The sequence below is a fragment of the Arvicola amphibius genome, chromosome 10 (assembly GCF_903992535.2).
Source record: "Arvicola amphibius chromosome 10, mArvAmp1.2, whole genome shotgun sequence".
Classification (NCBI taxonomy): domain Eukaryota; kingdom Metazoa; phylum Chordata; class Mammalia; order Rodentia; family Cricetidae; genus Arvicola; species Arvicola amphibius.
Window position 1 is genome coordinate 23,748,097 of NC_052056.1, and position 18,755 is coordinate 23,766,851.

The window sequence follows — 18,755 nt, forward strand, 5'->3', positions numbered from 1 at the left end:
TGTTTGTAGGCTAATCAAACAAGATGACTGAAGATGACATCCAAACTTGGCAGCCTCCACTACCCCCTCTTAGACTCACACCGATGGCAAATGCACTCAGCCAATACTGTTTGTTTGCTTGTTTCTAACTGAAGATAGACTTTTTTCCATACAATATATTCAGCTCACAATTTCCTTCGTCCTTCCAGATACTCCCCACCTTCCCACCCATACAACAAGCGCATGCCCTTCTTTCTCTATTGCTTTACAAAGAAAACAGGCAAATAAAAAGACCAACCAAGATAGAGCAGAACAGAGAGAAAGAAAAGCACAGGAAGAATACACAGACGGACACATTGCCCAGAAAACCCCAAGACTGTTTTTATACTAACTTTAATCTACTTTGAAAAGGGACCAACGAAACAATTGTTATTATAAGTAAGTAAAATTATTGTAAAATATAAAATGCCTGAAAAAGGCTATGTCTTAAATCTAGTATTTTTGTGAGAATCTAACACAAGTATAGAGGACAAAAGACAACAGTAGAAAAATGTTCCCATCTCTTGACTGAGGCAGCTTATCAACCTCCATTGATTTAGTTAAAATGAGTAAGAGCTGGGTGTTCAGTTTCAGGAAATTGTCTTCAATCATTAAGCTTTAGAATCTTGACTCTCTTAAAAGCCCGGATCCAAAAGTTTAAAAAAGGAAAAGATGCAAATATAGGAGAGAGAATTCTAACAAGTTGTCTGATTAAAGGAATCTGGCTGCCAGGGCAGCTAAATTTTGGATGCGATAATTTGCGAATCTGGATGTGTCATTTTCAAAGCTTTATGCACCAAGGATTTTCACAAGCTGGAGTAACACTTCAATTTGTTCCTCGTTTATCATGCAATAATTATTAGTTTTATGTGTTCACATTAAAAAAAAGCAATTAAATGAAATCAGCAACTGTGCACTGCAATCCAGTTCCCCAGTTCCCCCCACGCCATTCTTACTCCAGCAGCATGGGGAAATCTGAAGGCTGGACTTACACTTGGCAGGGGTGTTTTAGACACTACGCTCTTGGAAAATGTAAGCCAGCAATTCCTTTGCTTAGAATTTTAAAAATCTTCTCTGTATTATCTGTGGAAGCTTGCTATTGTTCAATTGCAGATTTCTTCTGCTAAATCCCCCAGGGATTTCTAAGAGCACCAGTGCTCCACTGATTATCAGAATGAATATATATTTCCAGACATTAAATGAATTAGTAACAGAGGGCTCACTCCAATTGATTATCATGATGTCTACTACTAACATGGCTTATATTTGGTAGTTTTGTTATATTTAGAAACCATAAAATGTCAGGGTCTATTATAATTAATATCTCATTACCCGGAGCTCCTTTATAAGGTATCTTGTGTAGCTCCACAATTCTATCCTAACCCAGCTCATTGATGGTTTCTCTGACTCTTTCACTTATTTCTGCTGGGTGGTTAACAAAAACAAAGCAATGAAAAGATCCTTCCATCATCTGCCACCCATGTGTTGTTTGCTTAGTTCTTTATATTCTCAAATCCCCACTTTTTTGTGTATAGTGTTGTTTCTTGGTGTCTATGTGTAGTATGTATGCATGTGTTCATGCATGAGCATGTCCATGCATGTTCATGAAGAACAAAGTCTAGTCTCCTCCCTCACTGCTCTCCATTTTACTTACTTAAGGTGTCTTGTTGAGTCAGGAGCACCACACCATAGACTAGCCTAGGCAGCCAACTCACCCCAGGGATTCCATGCTACTGCCTCCAGAGTGCTGAGATTACAGGTGACTCTTACATAGGTTCGAAGGGTCCAAACTCTGGTCCTCACATTTGCAGGGTTGTTTTATCCACTGAGCCCTCTTTCCCAACTTCTCCATTTTTAAATCTATAAAACGAGGATACTAATAGTTGTTCAAACTAGCTTAGGAGATCTCAATGGGTACTGAGATGAAATAGTAGTCATGAATGTGCTTAGGTAATTACAAAAGGCCAGACATTCACATGCACTGTGTCGTCTTTCCTTGTTGGGCAACAGTTAGTATAGAAATCAGAACTGAAAAAATGTAGGACTTCATTCAAGCTCTTGCACACTTTGAGGTACAGAAAATAAAACTATGAAGTGTTCATCGATGGGCACACAATATAAGGAAATGAATGCTTCAGTTTATATCAACAAATATGGTCCATTAATAAATAAAATCTAAATTTATCATTCGTAAGACAAATTTCAAACCAGTGTCTGATATCTTACACTGGAATTATGAGGAAGAGATATCAGGCAATGGAATAGGAAGTGTAAGAAGCAGACGATGTTTAATGAAGCTAATAAATACTATACAGATAGTGACTGGTTCACATAAAAAATTCACACATGTTTCTCAATGAAGATCAAAGTAAACTCTACAACTGTCATCTACTTGCAAGTGCTCTAGAAGGCTATATATTCAAATAAGATATTTAGGATATAAAGTATTATAGATAATTCTTGTATCATCATCCCCTTCTGGGAATCAGAGGCTGAAACTTTGAAGTTCAAGTGGCTTGTCTAAATCGAAGGAGCTGGAGAACGGTCCCTTTGTACTGTATACCAGCTTTATCAGTGATGAATACAAGTGTTTTAAAATAATGCTTGCTATTTAGTGATTTTTATTTCTCTTTTAATCTCATAGTAAGCAGTTATTAATGTGCACATTCAGTGTTAGTAAGGCTGGACCACAGGCACAGGCACCATTCCACAGACAGTTACTACTCTCATGCCTCATATTTTATTCTGCTTTTGCCTTTATTGTGTTTGCCAACAACACAGAAGGTTAAGAAGAAAAAGTCAAATAATATGGAGAACATACTTTCCCTGCAAGCCACCAGGTTGACAGAGTTGGTGCTATAAAAATATTGACATTGCCACCATGCACTATGAATAGCCCGAGCTATGAAGAACAAGTCTATAGTTTGAATAATATTAAAGAACTCAAAACAAAACAAAACAAACAAACCAAAAGACTAAACTAATATATAGCACAAAAATAACAGGTAAAATAGACCCTCAACAACACATACGTACAAACTCCATATTAATCCTCACAAAAACTGTGAAGTTAAATAAGATATTTACTGCTCAGAATAAAATGGCTTCTAGGGATGAATTTTTTTATTTGAGATTTATTCATTTTATTTTGTGAGTATGAATGCTTGTTTCCATATATATCTTCTCTTACATGTCTAGTTGCCACTCAGGCAACTAGAGGGTTCCAGAGGCTCTGGAACCGGGTTATAGAGAGTTATGAGCCACTATGTGGGTGCTGGGGACTGAACCTGGGTCTTCTTTATAGGCACCAAGTGCTCTTAACTGCTGAGTTTCCTTTATAGTTTCAGGACAAAATTCACAAAAATAAAAACTTTTCTAAAATGTAAGTAAAAGTTTTATATGCTACAATGACATATAAGCAATTCATAATAATGTGTTGTATGGTTTTTGTGACAACTTTACACAAGCTAGAGTCATCTGAGTGGATGGAATCTCAACTGAGAAATGGCCTAGACAGACTGGGCTGTAGAGAGAGACAGGTGACCTAAACTCCTGGGAGCTCATGGATTCTATATCAACAGCTAGGGAGCCTACATGGGACTGACATAGGCCTTCTACACATAAAAAGTAACACTTTTATAGCTTGGTCTGTTTCTAGGGCTCCTAGCAGAGTTCGGGACCTGTCTTTTTTGCTTGAGCTCACTTTTGAAAACCTATTTCCTATGATGGGATGCCCCGCCCAATCTTGATGTAGGGGCAGGAGCGTGGTCCTTCTTCTAGTTGATATGCTATGCTTTGTTAATTCCCATGGGAGGCCTGCCCAGATGGGGCAGGGTACATGGGAGATGGGAGGAGGGAATGGAAGGATAGGAAAAAAGGGATACTGTGATGGGTATGTAAAGTAAATGAAAAGAAAAGATGAATTAAAAAATAAAGCAGTCTGAGCAAGCTATGAGGAGCAAGTAGTAAGTAACACTCTTCCATGGCCTCTAAATCACCTCCTGCCTCCAAGATCCTGTCCTGCTTTAGTTCCTGCCTTGATTTCCTTCAATGATAAACAGTGATTTTGAAGTATGAGATGAAATGCTGTGGGATAACGTACTTGTACACTGTAAAGATTTGTCACTCATATTGATTTAATAAAGTGCTGATTGGCCAGTAGTCAGGCAGGAAGTATAGGCGGGGCAACCAGACTAGGAGAATTCTGGGAGGAGGAAAGGCGGAGACTCAGTCAGCATCCAGAAGCAGAGGAAGAAAGATGAATGCCTCACTAAAAAAAAAATGGTGCCAAGCCACATGGCTAAACATAGACAAGAATTATGGATTAATTTAAGTTGCAAGAGCTAGTTAATAATAAGCCAGAGCTAAGAGGTCAAACAGTTTATAACAAATATAAGTCTCTGTGTGACTTTTTGGGACTGAACAACTGAAGACTGGGTTGGACAGAAAATTCCATCAACAATGAAATACTTTCCTTGCCAAGTTGCTTTAGATCATAGTGTTTTATCACAGCAACAGTAACCCAAACCAAGATCCCTCCCAACATATCTCCCTACAAATTTTATGGCCTTTTTAAAACGTGTGTGTGTGTGTGTGTGTGTGTGTGTGTGTGTGTACGTGAGTACACACACATATGTTTTCATCTATGTGTGGAGGCCAGAGTTTTACTTTTGTTCTCTATTGCTTCCCACAGTGTTTTATAACAGGGTCTCTTCTGAACCTGTATCTCATTGATTAACAAGGCGGTAATTGGCCTCCTTAGTGCTTAGCTTACAAACCTGTGCCCCTGTCTAGCTTTTTGTGTGGGTTTGGGGAGAATCCAACTCAGATCTACGGGCTTACACAGCAGATTGTTGATAGAGTGAGCCATTTCCCAAGCCTACAAATCTTTTTTTTTTAATTCTGAGAATAGAGATAATTGGGGGAAAGTTGAGCAGTTTAGTTTTTCTTATTTTATTAATGACTATACAAAGATGCAATTGTAAGCATATGTGCAACTTTTAAATTTCTTTCTATTGGATGGTCTTCAGAATTATGATCTAATGGCTATAATATGAAATATTTACCACAAACACATTTTAGGTCATTTTGAATTCCTAAAGCCAGGGAACATATAGTATATATCAAAGACAAGAATAAGATACTGAATTTTTTGACAAAGACAATTCTGGTGTTGAAGTCTCACTAACTAAGACCTAGTTGTTCCTTGGTTGTTTCTTCTTGACACTTGAGACTATCTACTGAACATTTACTACATTATATCGGGCATAGGTTCTAAGCAAATATTGACTAGACTAAACAGAAAATGGCTCAAATTTCATGGAACTTGTATTGTAATGAAAGACAGAGGAATACAATATAAAACAAGAAACACAATAAAAGATGCGATAAATCTGCATGTAGATAGCAGATATAGGGGCATAGGACACATATTTGGTGGGTTAGGGCAAACTCCTTGCAGAGAGTGAAATTCAAGTTATTGTAAATATGTACAAAGGAAAGACACACAAGCAATATGACACAGTGAAGCATGCACACAGATTGTTAATCAGAAGAAAGACTGCAGACTGTCAGATGGGTCAATTGCACAGCACATTCCGGGACAGTAAACATTCTGAGACCTCCAGCCTACTCTAAAAACAAAAACAAACAAACAAACAAGCAAAACCCCCCAAAAACCCTGTCTTTACAAAATCTGCCAAACTCAATGTTATCTCCAAAAATCCATATCAAGACTTTCCTGTGAAAACATGAATATCTTACTTTGAAGTTAGGATTAAGAAGAATATGTCCACTGTTACAATAAGTTTACTCACTACACAGACAATGAGGACATGAAACAGAGACAAAGGGTTTTTATAAGATATATTCATTTATCTCTTAACTATGCTTGTCATTTATATGTTTCTATATGGAGAAAATAAGAAGTCAGGCTATTTTTATTCTTAGTCACTACATTTCTAACAAATACTTTGTAATAATCTACATAGAAATATTAGAAAAATTGAAGGAATTTATCAAGGTTGCTTGATGAAAAATTAATGCATAAAAAATCAACTGAAAAATTAAATACTTTTCTCAAACAATTCAATAATGAAAAGTTTGTATATAGACACTTCAAAAATACTTAGGTACAACTGAAAAGTTTATACAAAAATTTATATTCCAAAATTATAGACATTATTAAGAGACTGAGAGATATTTAAAAAAAAATCTGAATAAACTGAGAGAGATATATGGGATATACATCATTTCTCTGAGTTGAAAATTTTAGATTACGAAAAAACAAATTAAAAATGTCTACAGCTTTGTTTGTATAGGGTATGGACTCTTACGTGGCATTGATAACCAATTTAGCCAAGCTAAAATAAGGAATTCAAAGTTAGAGTCTTTAAGCCTTATTATAAACTACAATAGCCAAGTCTATATGAAGTAAACAGATCTGTGGAAGAGAGCAGAGAATATGTATTGTCCACGAATCTAGGCTCAGTTTAATTTAAATAAAATGGCAATGTAGTTAAATGTAAAAAGTATGGTCTTTTCTAGAAATAATGATAGAACCAATAGCTTTATGTGCATTTTAATCCTAGCATTGGAAAAGCAGAGACAATAGGATCTTGGGAGCCACCCGGGCATCCAGCCTAACTACTTGGCCAGATCTTGGTTAACAAAAGACTGTGTCTCAAGACCAAGTAGAAGGCACTTGAATAACAAAACCTGAAGCTGTCCCACAACCTTTGCCTGCATCACACACATCTACACAAACGAATGTAAAAGATACACAAACACCAGAGCCAATCAGGGAGAAATAAAAGCTGCCATCTTTATTCCTGACTCTCTCCCTTTATTTCGGTCCCATTTTTCTCCTTGGAATACATGAAGTGCTTACCTTTTATGCTCCTTATCTACTGTGTGAAATTAAAAATATAAAATAATTCTAATATTTTAAATAAATCCAGTAATAAAAACAATAGGCATGTCACTTCAATTTCAGTCTTCTGCAGTAATGCTTTCTTGATCACACACATGCAAACATATATTATGTATATTACATACATGTTATATACATATAAATATATTTTTAAATATCTAAAATATATTTATCTAGTATATGTATAGGTATCTTGCCATATAAGATAAATACATGCACATACATATCTATTTCACATATTTATATGTATTTTATTTAATGAAATAAATATATATCAATAAATTAAAATCTTATAAATGTACATATACATGTGCACATGTATAAATATATGTTTATAAGCAATTTAGAGCATCTTTTATCTTTTTAAAAATCACTACATGATTGATTACATGGTTAGTATTTTTTCAGTTGTCCTGTCTTTATAATGTATTTGCCAGCAGCAAATCATGTTTAGGGAACTAATAAATAGACTGAACCAAACTATTAAGAGAAAATATCCTAGTGTTATTTGTCAGATTCTGGATTCTTTCTATCTCAATAAATTGAGATACATAGGATATGTTGGATAAACATCATTTTTTTCTGAGTCAAAACCAGGTTATTAAGACACAAGATAAAATGCTTATAGATTTAGAAGCTTTCATTCTTATTTTTCTCAATTTAGAGACAATAGTAGAAATGGGGATTTATAGTAAGAGATGACAAAGGAACTTCCTCTTGTTTTTTCTGTGTCTAAAACATGAACACTTTCTTGTGCCCGGCGCTTCAGAATAAACTTATTCATGAGGAGTTGCTGAGCTTTGGGAATCTGAACAGGGGGTAGAGACGTCAAGCATGTGTTAGATAAGGACAGTAACGTCACTGTTGTATTGACACCATCTACACTTTACACTAAAAAACTGTAAGGAAGAAGGCAAAGCTTGCATGAAAACATGTACAGGCCCTTTCAGAGCGGAACATAATTTGGATATTTCGAAAGAAAACTTTTTACTTTACCATCAGTAACTTCCAAATAAGCCTTTGTGATGATGCTTCCAGCAACATTTAAAGTCTGACAGATATAATAACCCACATCAGACCGCTGCACGTTAGTAATCGTGAGGTCTCCAGTCTGGGACACTGAAAACCGGCTGGATGACTGGGGTGGCTGGTACGAGAAAAGCAGATTCTAAAACCAGAATTGGGGAGGAAAGAACAGAAACAGGTTAACAGCCAAGTTCTAATTGTATGGCACAATTATTTGCATATGTCAATATATGTGCAAATATATACATAATATATACATATAGATATAAATTAAATATTCTTTCACCACAAATCCACATATATTGATGCGCACATGTATAAATACATATTATTAAACATAGTTTAATAATACAAAGCTAAATGAAGTTATATGCAAACTGTTACAGTTCTCAGTATCAACATGCATATTTATAACCATCCATTTGAGATTAATATTGAACATATAAGAAGACTAAATATGTTTATGCAAACTATAGCAGAAATCTTCTATTACATCTATGTGCCTAACAGTATTATTAACTCTAAGACCTTCAATACATGAACAAAATAGAATTTAAATTCACTCTTATAAACTATGATCAGGGATGTCATTTTGGCTCTATAAGAAGCATTTTCTCCAGCTGTCAATCACTAATGTTCTGGAACACTTATCAATCACTTAGTCATGGCAATTCTTTTCCCTGTTAGAAGATAAAGATGCCGGTTATCCCAGGCAGTGGTGATGCATGCCTTTAATCCCAGCACTTAGGAGGCAGAAGCAGGAAGATCTCTCTGAGTTTAAGGCCAGCCTGGTTTACAAGAGCTAGCTCTAAGACAGGCTCCAAAGCTACAGAGAAAAAAAGAATGCATGTTATAGAGTTTTTGAAATTTATGCAGAATTGAATAAAAAGATCCAAATTCCTAGCAGTTTGTATTTCATGGTGTTGTATATCAGGAAACAAGTTATCCTGACCTTTTCACGAAGAAAAATAAAGCTGCTATTACTTTGTTTTCAAAGTTCTGGTGCTATTTAGCAAAAAAAAAAAAAACCTTTTGGAAAGGTTTAGTTAATGCTTTATGGATCAAGTTTTAATGACCTTTTTTATGCAAAGCAATTTGTACTGTTGAACCAAAGTAAACAAATATTTTGGAAATTATTCAGTACAAGTACCATACTACTATAAAGGACATCTACTGGATTATAATTTTTGCTAGGAAGATTTTCTTTCATAATTCTATCCCAATTCTTCATGCTCTATTAATATTTTGTCTTTAACTTGTTCTTAGCAAACTTAATTTTGTGAGACCAAATGAAATATGTTAGAGCCCACCAATATATTAGCATTCAAATGATAGCCTACATCTATAATGTTTGTCAACCAGAGTAAAATAAAAAGGAGGTAGTTGGTAGCATTGCCCATCAAAGATCATGGAGTTCAGTCAGTAATTTATTCTTGCTCTTTATATGGTCCTGTCTTCAGAAGCAGGACCATGAAATTCCAACATAAGCCAAGCAGCAGTAAAACAGGCCAAGGAATGACTGTACCAAAAATGAGTGAGATTGATTTTTCACGAGTAAAGTATTTCACCTTATTTAAGAAGAAAAAAATCACAGGGATGATATGAGGAGAGATTTTTAAACTGTGCAACTGTTCTCTGTATTAGGCTCAAGCCTGACAAGATGGACTAATGATCAAGAGCAGTGTTTCTAAACCTTTCTAATGCTGTGACCCTTTCATATAGTTAAATATACTGTAGGAACCTCCAACCATAAAATTATTTTCATCGCTACTTCATAAGTGTAATTTTGCTAATGTTATGAACTGCAATGTAAATATCTGTGCTTTCTGGTGATCTAAGATGACCCCTGAGAAAGGGTCATTTGACCCCATGAGAGGTCATGACCTACAGGTTGAGAACTGCTGTTCTAGATTATGGAATGTTTAGAAAATAGGACCTAATTACCAGTGATGAGCACACATGACAGTTTTAAAGACTGGAACGACTGAACTCTATGGGGCATGGTATTGATGCTAGAGAGAATTTTCCATCATTTGGTCCTTCTAGAGAACACCCACATAATAATCACCATATCTTTTTCAAATATACTTAAGTTTATTATTTGGATACCTGAATAATGGAGGGACAATTGAATTATTTGAAGAGAAGAGACTAGGTTTTATTTAACATAGACAGTTTTGAAATAAAAGAAACATTTACAAAGCAAAACAGTGGCTTATGCACATCACCCGTGTACTAAAATGGGGCATAAAAATGGCTTTGAGAATTAAAAAGGGGACAATTTTCCCTTCCCTCTTAATTCTAAACATTTCTGAGGTATCCGACTTCCTCATTCCCAGTGAATATGATTGCTATATAACTTCATGATCCTTTTCTTCTCAGATATCCATATTTTCTTAAAAAAGAAAAGAAAAAAGAAAAACATTAGACAATAATCATACCTGACTCCCCTCTCGCCTCCAAAAGATAGCAGGTTGGGGATTTCCAGTTGCTTCACACTGAAAAGTCACAGTTCGTCCCAAGGCAACAACCTGGTCGCGAGGCTTCACGACAAAATGGGGAGGCTCTGAAGAAACAAAACACGCAATGAGATCATGTCACCACAGACCCTACTCAGTCTCCTGGTGTCTCTAGTGCTGTCTGTATTGTCTCCAACATGGTATAATAATCGACCATTTCCCACCCTTCGTCTAAAGTAAAATCACTAAGTGCATATTTATAGGATAAATTGAGTCATATTCTAAAGAGCGTTATTACTTAACCTAGACCTGGTATTAATCTCCACATTTACAAGAATTCTTGAGCTACAAGCTGACCCTCTACATTCAAATCATACCTGAAAATTGCATGAATAAATATTATTTTTTTTCTCACTTAAAGCTGCTTCCAGGTGAATGAACTCTAATCACACATCCGCAAGATCTCCTGATACAGGCAGGGACTGAAATTACGTTAATTTACCTCAAAAGCTCCTGAAACGCTACCATGCAAATTAGAGCCATTTAAAATCTTCAGTCCAATTATTTGAATAGAAACGGATTTAAAGCCATAGTGGAGTCGCATGCCTCCTTCATTTACATGGGCAAGGGCATGTTCAAACAGAATATATATGGAAATGAGGGCAAATTCGAAACATCTGCTCACCCTGACATTAGAAATACTGCCAGCTTTGTCCAAACTGTTTGATTTATACAGACTTGAATGGCCACTTCATTCAGCAGTCAATAGAGTGTCAGAAAATTGCGTCAGTTACATCGGGGCCAGTGGCAGCTGAAAGGTAGCTGTGCTGATAGAGCGGGCCCTTGGGTGGGGAACGGGGAGCCTGCTTTAGGGCCAGGCTTTGCACAGAAAGGCAGTACGTACTGACTAAGTCCGTTTACCTAATGTGTACACTTTCCAAATCCACTTCTTATCTGCTGTCTGGAAAAGCTAATCATTCCCTATGATCTCAGTTCAAACAACTGCTAACAGCTTACACAGGGCAGGGCTCTTCTAACCCACTTTGCGAGGCCTGGCCCCTACTTGCCATTGTTCCGTCCAAAGTATTTTCAGTTGCTGACATCAGTTACTTAAGGACACTCCCTAACGCAAATCTGAATCGAAACTCAGATACAGATTATATCCCGGAGTGTTACTGCACTGCTTATAAGAGGAAGGCTTCTTCCTTTTTCAAAGCTTTCTTATTAGCATATATGAATTAGACATAATGGTGGGGCTTGTTCTGACACTTTCACACAGGCATATGATGTGTTTGATTGTGTCTGCCTCCCTCAATCTCTGGTCCCTCCACTCTTGGTGGCCCCTGCTTCCTAGTATCATGTAGAAACCATTCTACATTTATGACTTTGTTATCTTTTCCTATTTTATTTATTTATTCTTGGTGAACCAAGGAGAATGATTTTTTTTAAGTATTTGGAAAGACAATTTTCTTTTTAATTATATTGTCAGGTCAATTGTATCTCATGTATCTTTGTATATATTGTAAAAATTACATATGTGAAAATTATAAAATTACATCATAAAAACATTAAAACCTATTTAATATATGTGTCACTATAAATATTTATATACATATAATCATAAACACAGTATTTAAAAAATCTGTAAAAAAGAAAATACAGTGTGATTTGTTCAAGGCTATCATTGTAACAAAACTGAAGAAAGAAATAAGGTCTCCTAACTTCTAGACAAATGTACTTTCTTTTATATTTTTTTTAAAATTGAAGGTTAGTATAAACTCTAACTGTTGCCTAGTTGACTTGAAAATTATAGGATACCTGCAACTTCAGGTCAAACGTTTTCAAATGTTCTCTAACTTACAAGATAAAATACAAAGTTAGGAGACACACTTGGAGTACAGTGTGGTCAAACTGAAGCTCTGGCTTATAATTTTTGGTAGGAAACCTGTGATTGTAATTGAGTGGTTTACTCATGAATGTAGCTCACACTGTCATTACACAAGGTATAATAATAGGCATGTGCCTGGTTGCCTGGGGATGTCCCCTCCTGCACCAAGCCAAACAGGAGCTTTTGCTTCCTTAGGTAAGGGTTAGAGTAACTGATGCAGAGATGAGACTAAGAGACTCAAAGCTGCCTGGAGAATATATGAAATCCAGTCTAGAGTTTGGTTTCTTTCAATGAAGGAAAACCAAATGATTAATTGGATGTGTGGGACCAGATGACTTTCCAATACGAAGGGAATCCAAGTAGGAAAATATAAATGTTCAAACCACTTAGTCAAGCGAAGCCTTGGGGTGGTCTCCATCCCAAATCTCAGGAGCTCGCCCAGGAATGTGTGCCAGAAACTGTTTCTTTTATGAAATGCCAGCTCTGCTCAAACCTCAAAGACTTATTTGGGAAAAAGGAATACAGGCCCTTACGCTAACTCCATTTATCCCGAAGCAATCCTTCTACACAGGATATTTGCTTGGAAATGATTTACTATATTCTGTAGGCATAGTCTCAAGCCAACATCAACAGTGACATCAGCCACAAGAGACTTGTTAGAAATAAACTTTAAAAACTTCTCTGACTTGTACGATGGCACAATCCTACAGTCCCAGCTACCCAGAGGGTCTAGGAGAAGCACTGCTTGAGCCTCAGAGTTTGAAGTCAGAAACACCATGCTTTAAAAAATAAATACAGCAAAAACATCATCTACCTCTGTACATCAGATATCAGATATAGCTATATCTTTAAGGGAAAACATGGACCAAATACATTTCTATTTAGGCTGAAGATACTCATCAAATATACATAGTTGATGTTTTATGACTATATATTGTAAGAGCTTTTGAAATCTAAAATATTTAAGTTAGCTGTGTTCAAAGTGCACAATGATGTAACCAGTATAATAATATATAAACTGCTGAAAATGTGGAAAAAATGAACAGACAAGAAAAAGAAACACTGCCAATAATTCTACCATGCAAACCAAATAATATGGTTTAATAATATTATACTAAAGTATCATTTTAATAATTATCGAATAACTGATGCTCTATCTTAAATAATTTCATCTATCTCTACTGTATTAATTTTTGATTTTTCTCCATTGTGAATAATAGCTCATAGAGCCAGTATCTAACATACTCTATTATTAGATAGCTCATCCTATCTGTGAAAATATGAAATAATAACATCTGTGAGAGAGATTTCTTTAAGATGAAAATGATATTCTGGCTGTCTTTTGGTATTGCAATTTCTCTCAATGTGACATTCTGTGAAACTTATTGAATGAGTGGATCTTCTTCTAAACAAAGTACAAAGAACGTTGATTCTCTTTATTTAAAGAAAAAATATAGAAATAAAATTTGGATATTCCATGTGGTTACTTTGTAAGTGCCATGAAATGAAGCTCATCGAAAGAAATGGAAATGAGCACTAAGAGGCTCCCAGTACAAGATGACTCAGGGACTGAACTTTAATTCCCATTACAAAACAGCCCACAGATAGGATGCTCTGAATGCACTTGACACAGAGAACGCCAAATTGTTCCTGTGGCGTGTCTTTTCGTTCATTAAATGATAACGAGGCATAACATGAAACAGTCCTCTCTCACCAAGAGACACCCCTATGGCATATCCCCCACTTCAGGCAGAAGGAAATTGAAGGGCTCAGATCACACATGACTTAATAAGACAGAAAGTTAGCAAACCCATTACCTTTCCTCTTTGTCAGTTACCCACACTTCCTGCAGATTTATTCTGTGCAGTCTGTCTTTGTGGCCAATGGCAAGTGAAAGATGGATGCTGATTGGCTGAAGGACATGGAAGGGTATGGATGGAAAGGGGAAGAGAAGTTCCCGTCACAGTGACACGGTGATTAGGAGATGGCCAAGAAAATGTCAACTTACCAGACCCAACTAAAATAAAAAAAGAAAACATGGAATAAATAAAAATAAGGGAACAAACAAACAACAACAAAAAAAATGAAACAGAAAAAGTAGTAAGATTTGACTTAACAATGATTTTCCTTTAACATAAACTAAAGAATACATTCATATTTAGATGCCCTGATCACACTATCCATGAATGAATATTTGTTAGCATTTCGAGCACAGTCATGAATAACTTAGGAAAAACAGACATGAATCTTGAAATCTCTATTGTGGAAAAAACGGTAGAACTGCAATGGACTGACAGTTGTCAAATTATAAAGCATCTTTTAACAGTTTTATGTTTTTCTACCAGGTAAAATATTCTTTATGTAATGGATTTTTTTAAAGTATTATTAATAATAGCTGCTAATACTACACAAAATAGAATTAGCATCATTTTAAAGATAAAAAAATGTTAAATTCCAAAGAGAGCCATCAATAGGTTTATCTTTTGTAAGTTTCACACTCATAACGATATTCCACTCAACTCACGCTGCTCATACTTGATGATATTTACAAATAACCTCCATACAAATGGAGAAGGACTCTAATGATCAGGGTGTGGTCTAAGAATCTGCATTTCTGACGAACACCAGGTAGGTCATACTGGTCCATGAACATTAGTTGAGTTGAAAGACTACTAAAATTAATATACTGAGTTTATATGCTTACATATTTTTGTTGAGAATATGTCTATAAAAATGAAGACATTATGTAAACAGGAAAAGCATACTCTTTAAAACCCACAATCATATTATTCACTTTCAATGCTGAAACAGGATGATTTTTAATGCAATGATATTGATTTAAATTAACAGAAAGCAATTACTCTGTTTCTTTATTTCAGATATAAAGGTCACTGCTTTCAAATGCAGAAGAGTGTCACATACCATGATTTGTAGAAACCTACAATACACTTCATTTAAATAAATAGTTTCCAAACTGAAATTAATTTGACTTGATGCATGTCACTGATGTCTAAATCAAAGACAAGGAATGCTGCTTTGAGATTGTGCAGTAACAAAGTAGAAAAACAAGTTTTCTTGTCCATTATTTTGTAACATATGCAACAATTTAAAGGGAGTCAGAAATACTGAACATGTGCAAAAATTTAGTTTTGATTTTTTTTCTCATTTTTTTATTAAAGATTTCCATCTCCTCCCCTCCTCCTCCCCCTTCCCTCCCCTCCCTTACACCCATACCCCCACTCCCTCCTTCTCCAGGCCAAAGAGCCATCAGGGTTCCCTTCACTATGTTAAGTCCAAGGTCCTCCCAACTCCCCCTAAGTCCAGGAAGGTGAGCAACCAAACTGACAAGGCTCACAGTGAGCCCGTCCATGCTGAAGAGTCCAAGCCCATCGCCGTTGTAGAAGAAAATAAACATTATTTAGAAGAGTTTAAAAACTCTGGAATCAAAAAGGGTGGAAAGATCAATATTATATTTCTTAATATCTTAAACTGATTGCCTTACATGGCAGGAGGGTATTCTGGGGTTACAAAAGAAATGATCTGAGAAACTGTCAGCTAAATTTTCTTTGAAACAACAAAAAGTTGTAGAGCTCTCTCAAAGATGAATCTGTGAAAAGACTTGATCTCATCAGAATAATGTAACTAAGTTAGGACATTAGACAAATAATTTCTATATATGCTTATATATTTTGAAATTCTTTATATTCAAAGAATTTATTAAGAGCAATATGGTTACTGGGAGCCACCCCTTTAAAATGTAAAGTGTATTGTCTTTCCTATAGTTGCATTAATAATCCATAGGAGCAGAATGGATCGCATATAAGAACCTCATGTTAAACATTTGTATATTGTATCAATGACCAGTGATAATTCTTATGGCCTATTCAAGACCTGGAATGTTATCTAAGAACATCATAAAAAACAAAAAGCATAAAAAACCTTGGGAAAACTTTATTTGGTTGATGGAACACTTAAACTTTTAACAACCATGATTATAAGGAAATGGTTCAGATTACCTTAATAAAAATCCACCTATATTTCACACTATATTTCATTTGTTCTAGTGTCAGTAAAAAAAAAAACCAAACAAGTAAATAAATTCTGCATTCCCTTCACTTTCTTCTACTAGTATTGCAGAACCATAATTCTTACATTTCTCTTCAAAAATATTAATTATGCACATTTCTTTAAGACTTTCAGACATGCATGTTTTTCCTCTTTATTTCCCTTGAGAGTCAAGTCAAACAATCTTATTTTTCTATTCAGAGACCTGAGATCTTTCTGTAAAAAAGGGCAGTCACACTATTGTTTGTGCACTATGTCAAGAGATCCTTAGAAAGCAGAGTGACGTGGCTCCTGTCAGTCATCATCTGATGAAGTTCCTCACAGAAGGATGAGAGGCTTCACTCTCAGGTTCTCACTCTTCTCAGTGCCTCCTTCTAATTGAAGGCCTCAGAGAATCCCTATGTCTGCTTTTTTTCCTCCTAACAACAGTAGGCTATTGACACAGAATCAAAATGGTTGATCAAACTGAAGACTACACATCAATCCATGGACCTATAGACACCTGTTTATTTGTTTTTCGCTTTAAAAATGCCAGAAAGACACTGGAAAAACAAACTCTTCAACAAATGGTGCTGGTGGAACTAGATGTGTGCATGTAGAAGAACCCAAAGAGATCCCTGCTTATCACTATGCACAAATCTCAACTCCAAATGGATCAAAGACCTCAACATAAAACCAAATACATTGAACCTGATAGAAGTGGGAATAGCCTTGAACTCAATGGAACAGAACACCGTTAGCACAGTCACTAGGATCAAGAACTAATACATGGGACCTCATGAAACTGAGAAGCTTCTGCATGGCAAAGGACACCATCCTTCAGACAATAGCATGAACAACTCAGGCAAAAGTATAGGAAAGCAGCAGATACCAGTAAGGGCCAATGACCTACAAATTGCCTGTAGATTTTGATGTCTTAAGGGTCTGAAAAAGTACTTTGCTTCTATCTACCAACAGCAATTTCAACAGAATATTGTAGGCAACAAAGCAATGGACAATTTGAATCTTACAGCATTTGCTAGGCTGCGATTTTGAAGTGGCCATTCAGTGTCAAAGCTGGAGATCTCATCCTGCTCCAGAGGTTGCCAAATAGATGACATCTACACAGACATAAAGTTTGCTTTTAAAAGGTCTTCAGAAACATTGTTTATAGTGACTGAAGATGAAGCTTTGTGGCTACATACATGGTAGCATGTATGTCTAGCATGTGTGAGGCCCTGGATTCAAGCCTTGTGAAATATAAAAATTTTGTCCTACTGGTACGGGAGAATTGTCTGTATTTTGTCAATCACGTTTTAAATAAATGCTGATTGGCCAGGCAGGAAGTATAGGTGGGTCAGTCAGACAGAAAGTAGAAGGGGCGATGAGAACAGGAGAATGCTAGAAAGGAGGAAACCCATTCCCCCTACTCCTGTCCAGATAACTGGAGAATCAGGGTGTGATTTACCCTGCTGTGAAAGGTACTGAGCCATGTGGCTAACATAGATAAGAATAATGGGTGAATATAAGCTATAAGAGCTAATAAGAAAACTGAGCTAATGGGCCAATCAGTTTTTTTTTTGTTTATTTTGGTTTTTTTTGTTTGTTTATTTGTTTTTGTTTTTTTCGAGACAGGTTTCTCTGTAGATTCTAGAGCCTGTCCTGGAACTAGCTCTTGTAGACCAAGCTGGCCTCGAACTCAGAGATCCACCTGCCTCTGCCTCCTGAGTGCTGGGATTAAAGGCGTGCGCCACCACCACCCGGCTGGCCAATCAGTTTATAAGTAATGCAGACTGTGTGATTTTCTTTGGGACTTGCCCGCTGTGGGGTACCGGATGGGACAGAAACCCTAAGCAGCCCGGCCCTCATGTTACATCCTACTGATATCATTTTTAATTGATGAAGAAATTTACATTAATAATTCCTACGCTAAGTTTAGAGATTATCCGAAAAATTATCAAAAATAAAATATTTATGTATTACACTATGATTAGATTTCTGTATTTTTGCATTAATACCCATTACCTGAAGCATAATGGCAAATATATGTTAGTGTATCCTTTTAGGTTTAATAAATTATTGGGGGATTTCTCTGTTAGTCTAGGTTTTTATCCCTAGTACTGAGCGGGTAGAGGGATGAGAATGTAGAAGACTGACATGGAATTGAGAAAAAATTCACATATTTGAAACTCCTGGTAGTTCGTTAGAAGGTTGGGAGGTAAAGCAAGCATACACACAGTAGGACCCATGCTATTAGTAAAGAGAACAGTAGCTTGCATGGGACTATAAATGAAATCACCTCTACTCCAAATTCTTCTACTTAATAGTACTTTTTTATTATAAGTAGCTAATTTCTAATGGATCCTTAAATTTGTGTTATTTCATTCCC

General features: G+C 35.9%; 1 protein-coding gene across 9 annotated transcripts in view; it reads right to left on the bottom strand.

The window, feature by feature from the left end:
• Positions 1 to 18,755, bottom strand: part of Robo1 (roundabout guidance receptor 1) — a 374,498-nt gene that overhangs the window by 74,857 nt on the left and 280,886 nt on the right. For 7 of the 9 annotated variants that reach the window (XM_038345990.1, XM_038345988.1, XM_038345987.1 and 4 more), the window contains 3 exons: positions 14,331 to 14,339; positions 10,417 to 10,541; positions 7,946 to 8,117 (listed from right to left, as the gene is read on the bottom strand). In XM_038345990.1, the coding sequence (XP_038201918.1) occupies positions 7,946 to 8,117; positions 10,417 to 10,541; positions 14,331 to 14,339 (306 nt within the window). The remainder of the gene's footprint in view (positions 1 to 7,945; positions 8,118 to 10,416; positions 10,542 to 14,330; positions 14,340 to 18,755) is intronic. The other 2 variants (XM_038345986.1, XM_038345985.1) reach the window with 1 other exon arrangement.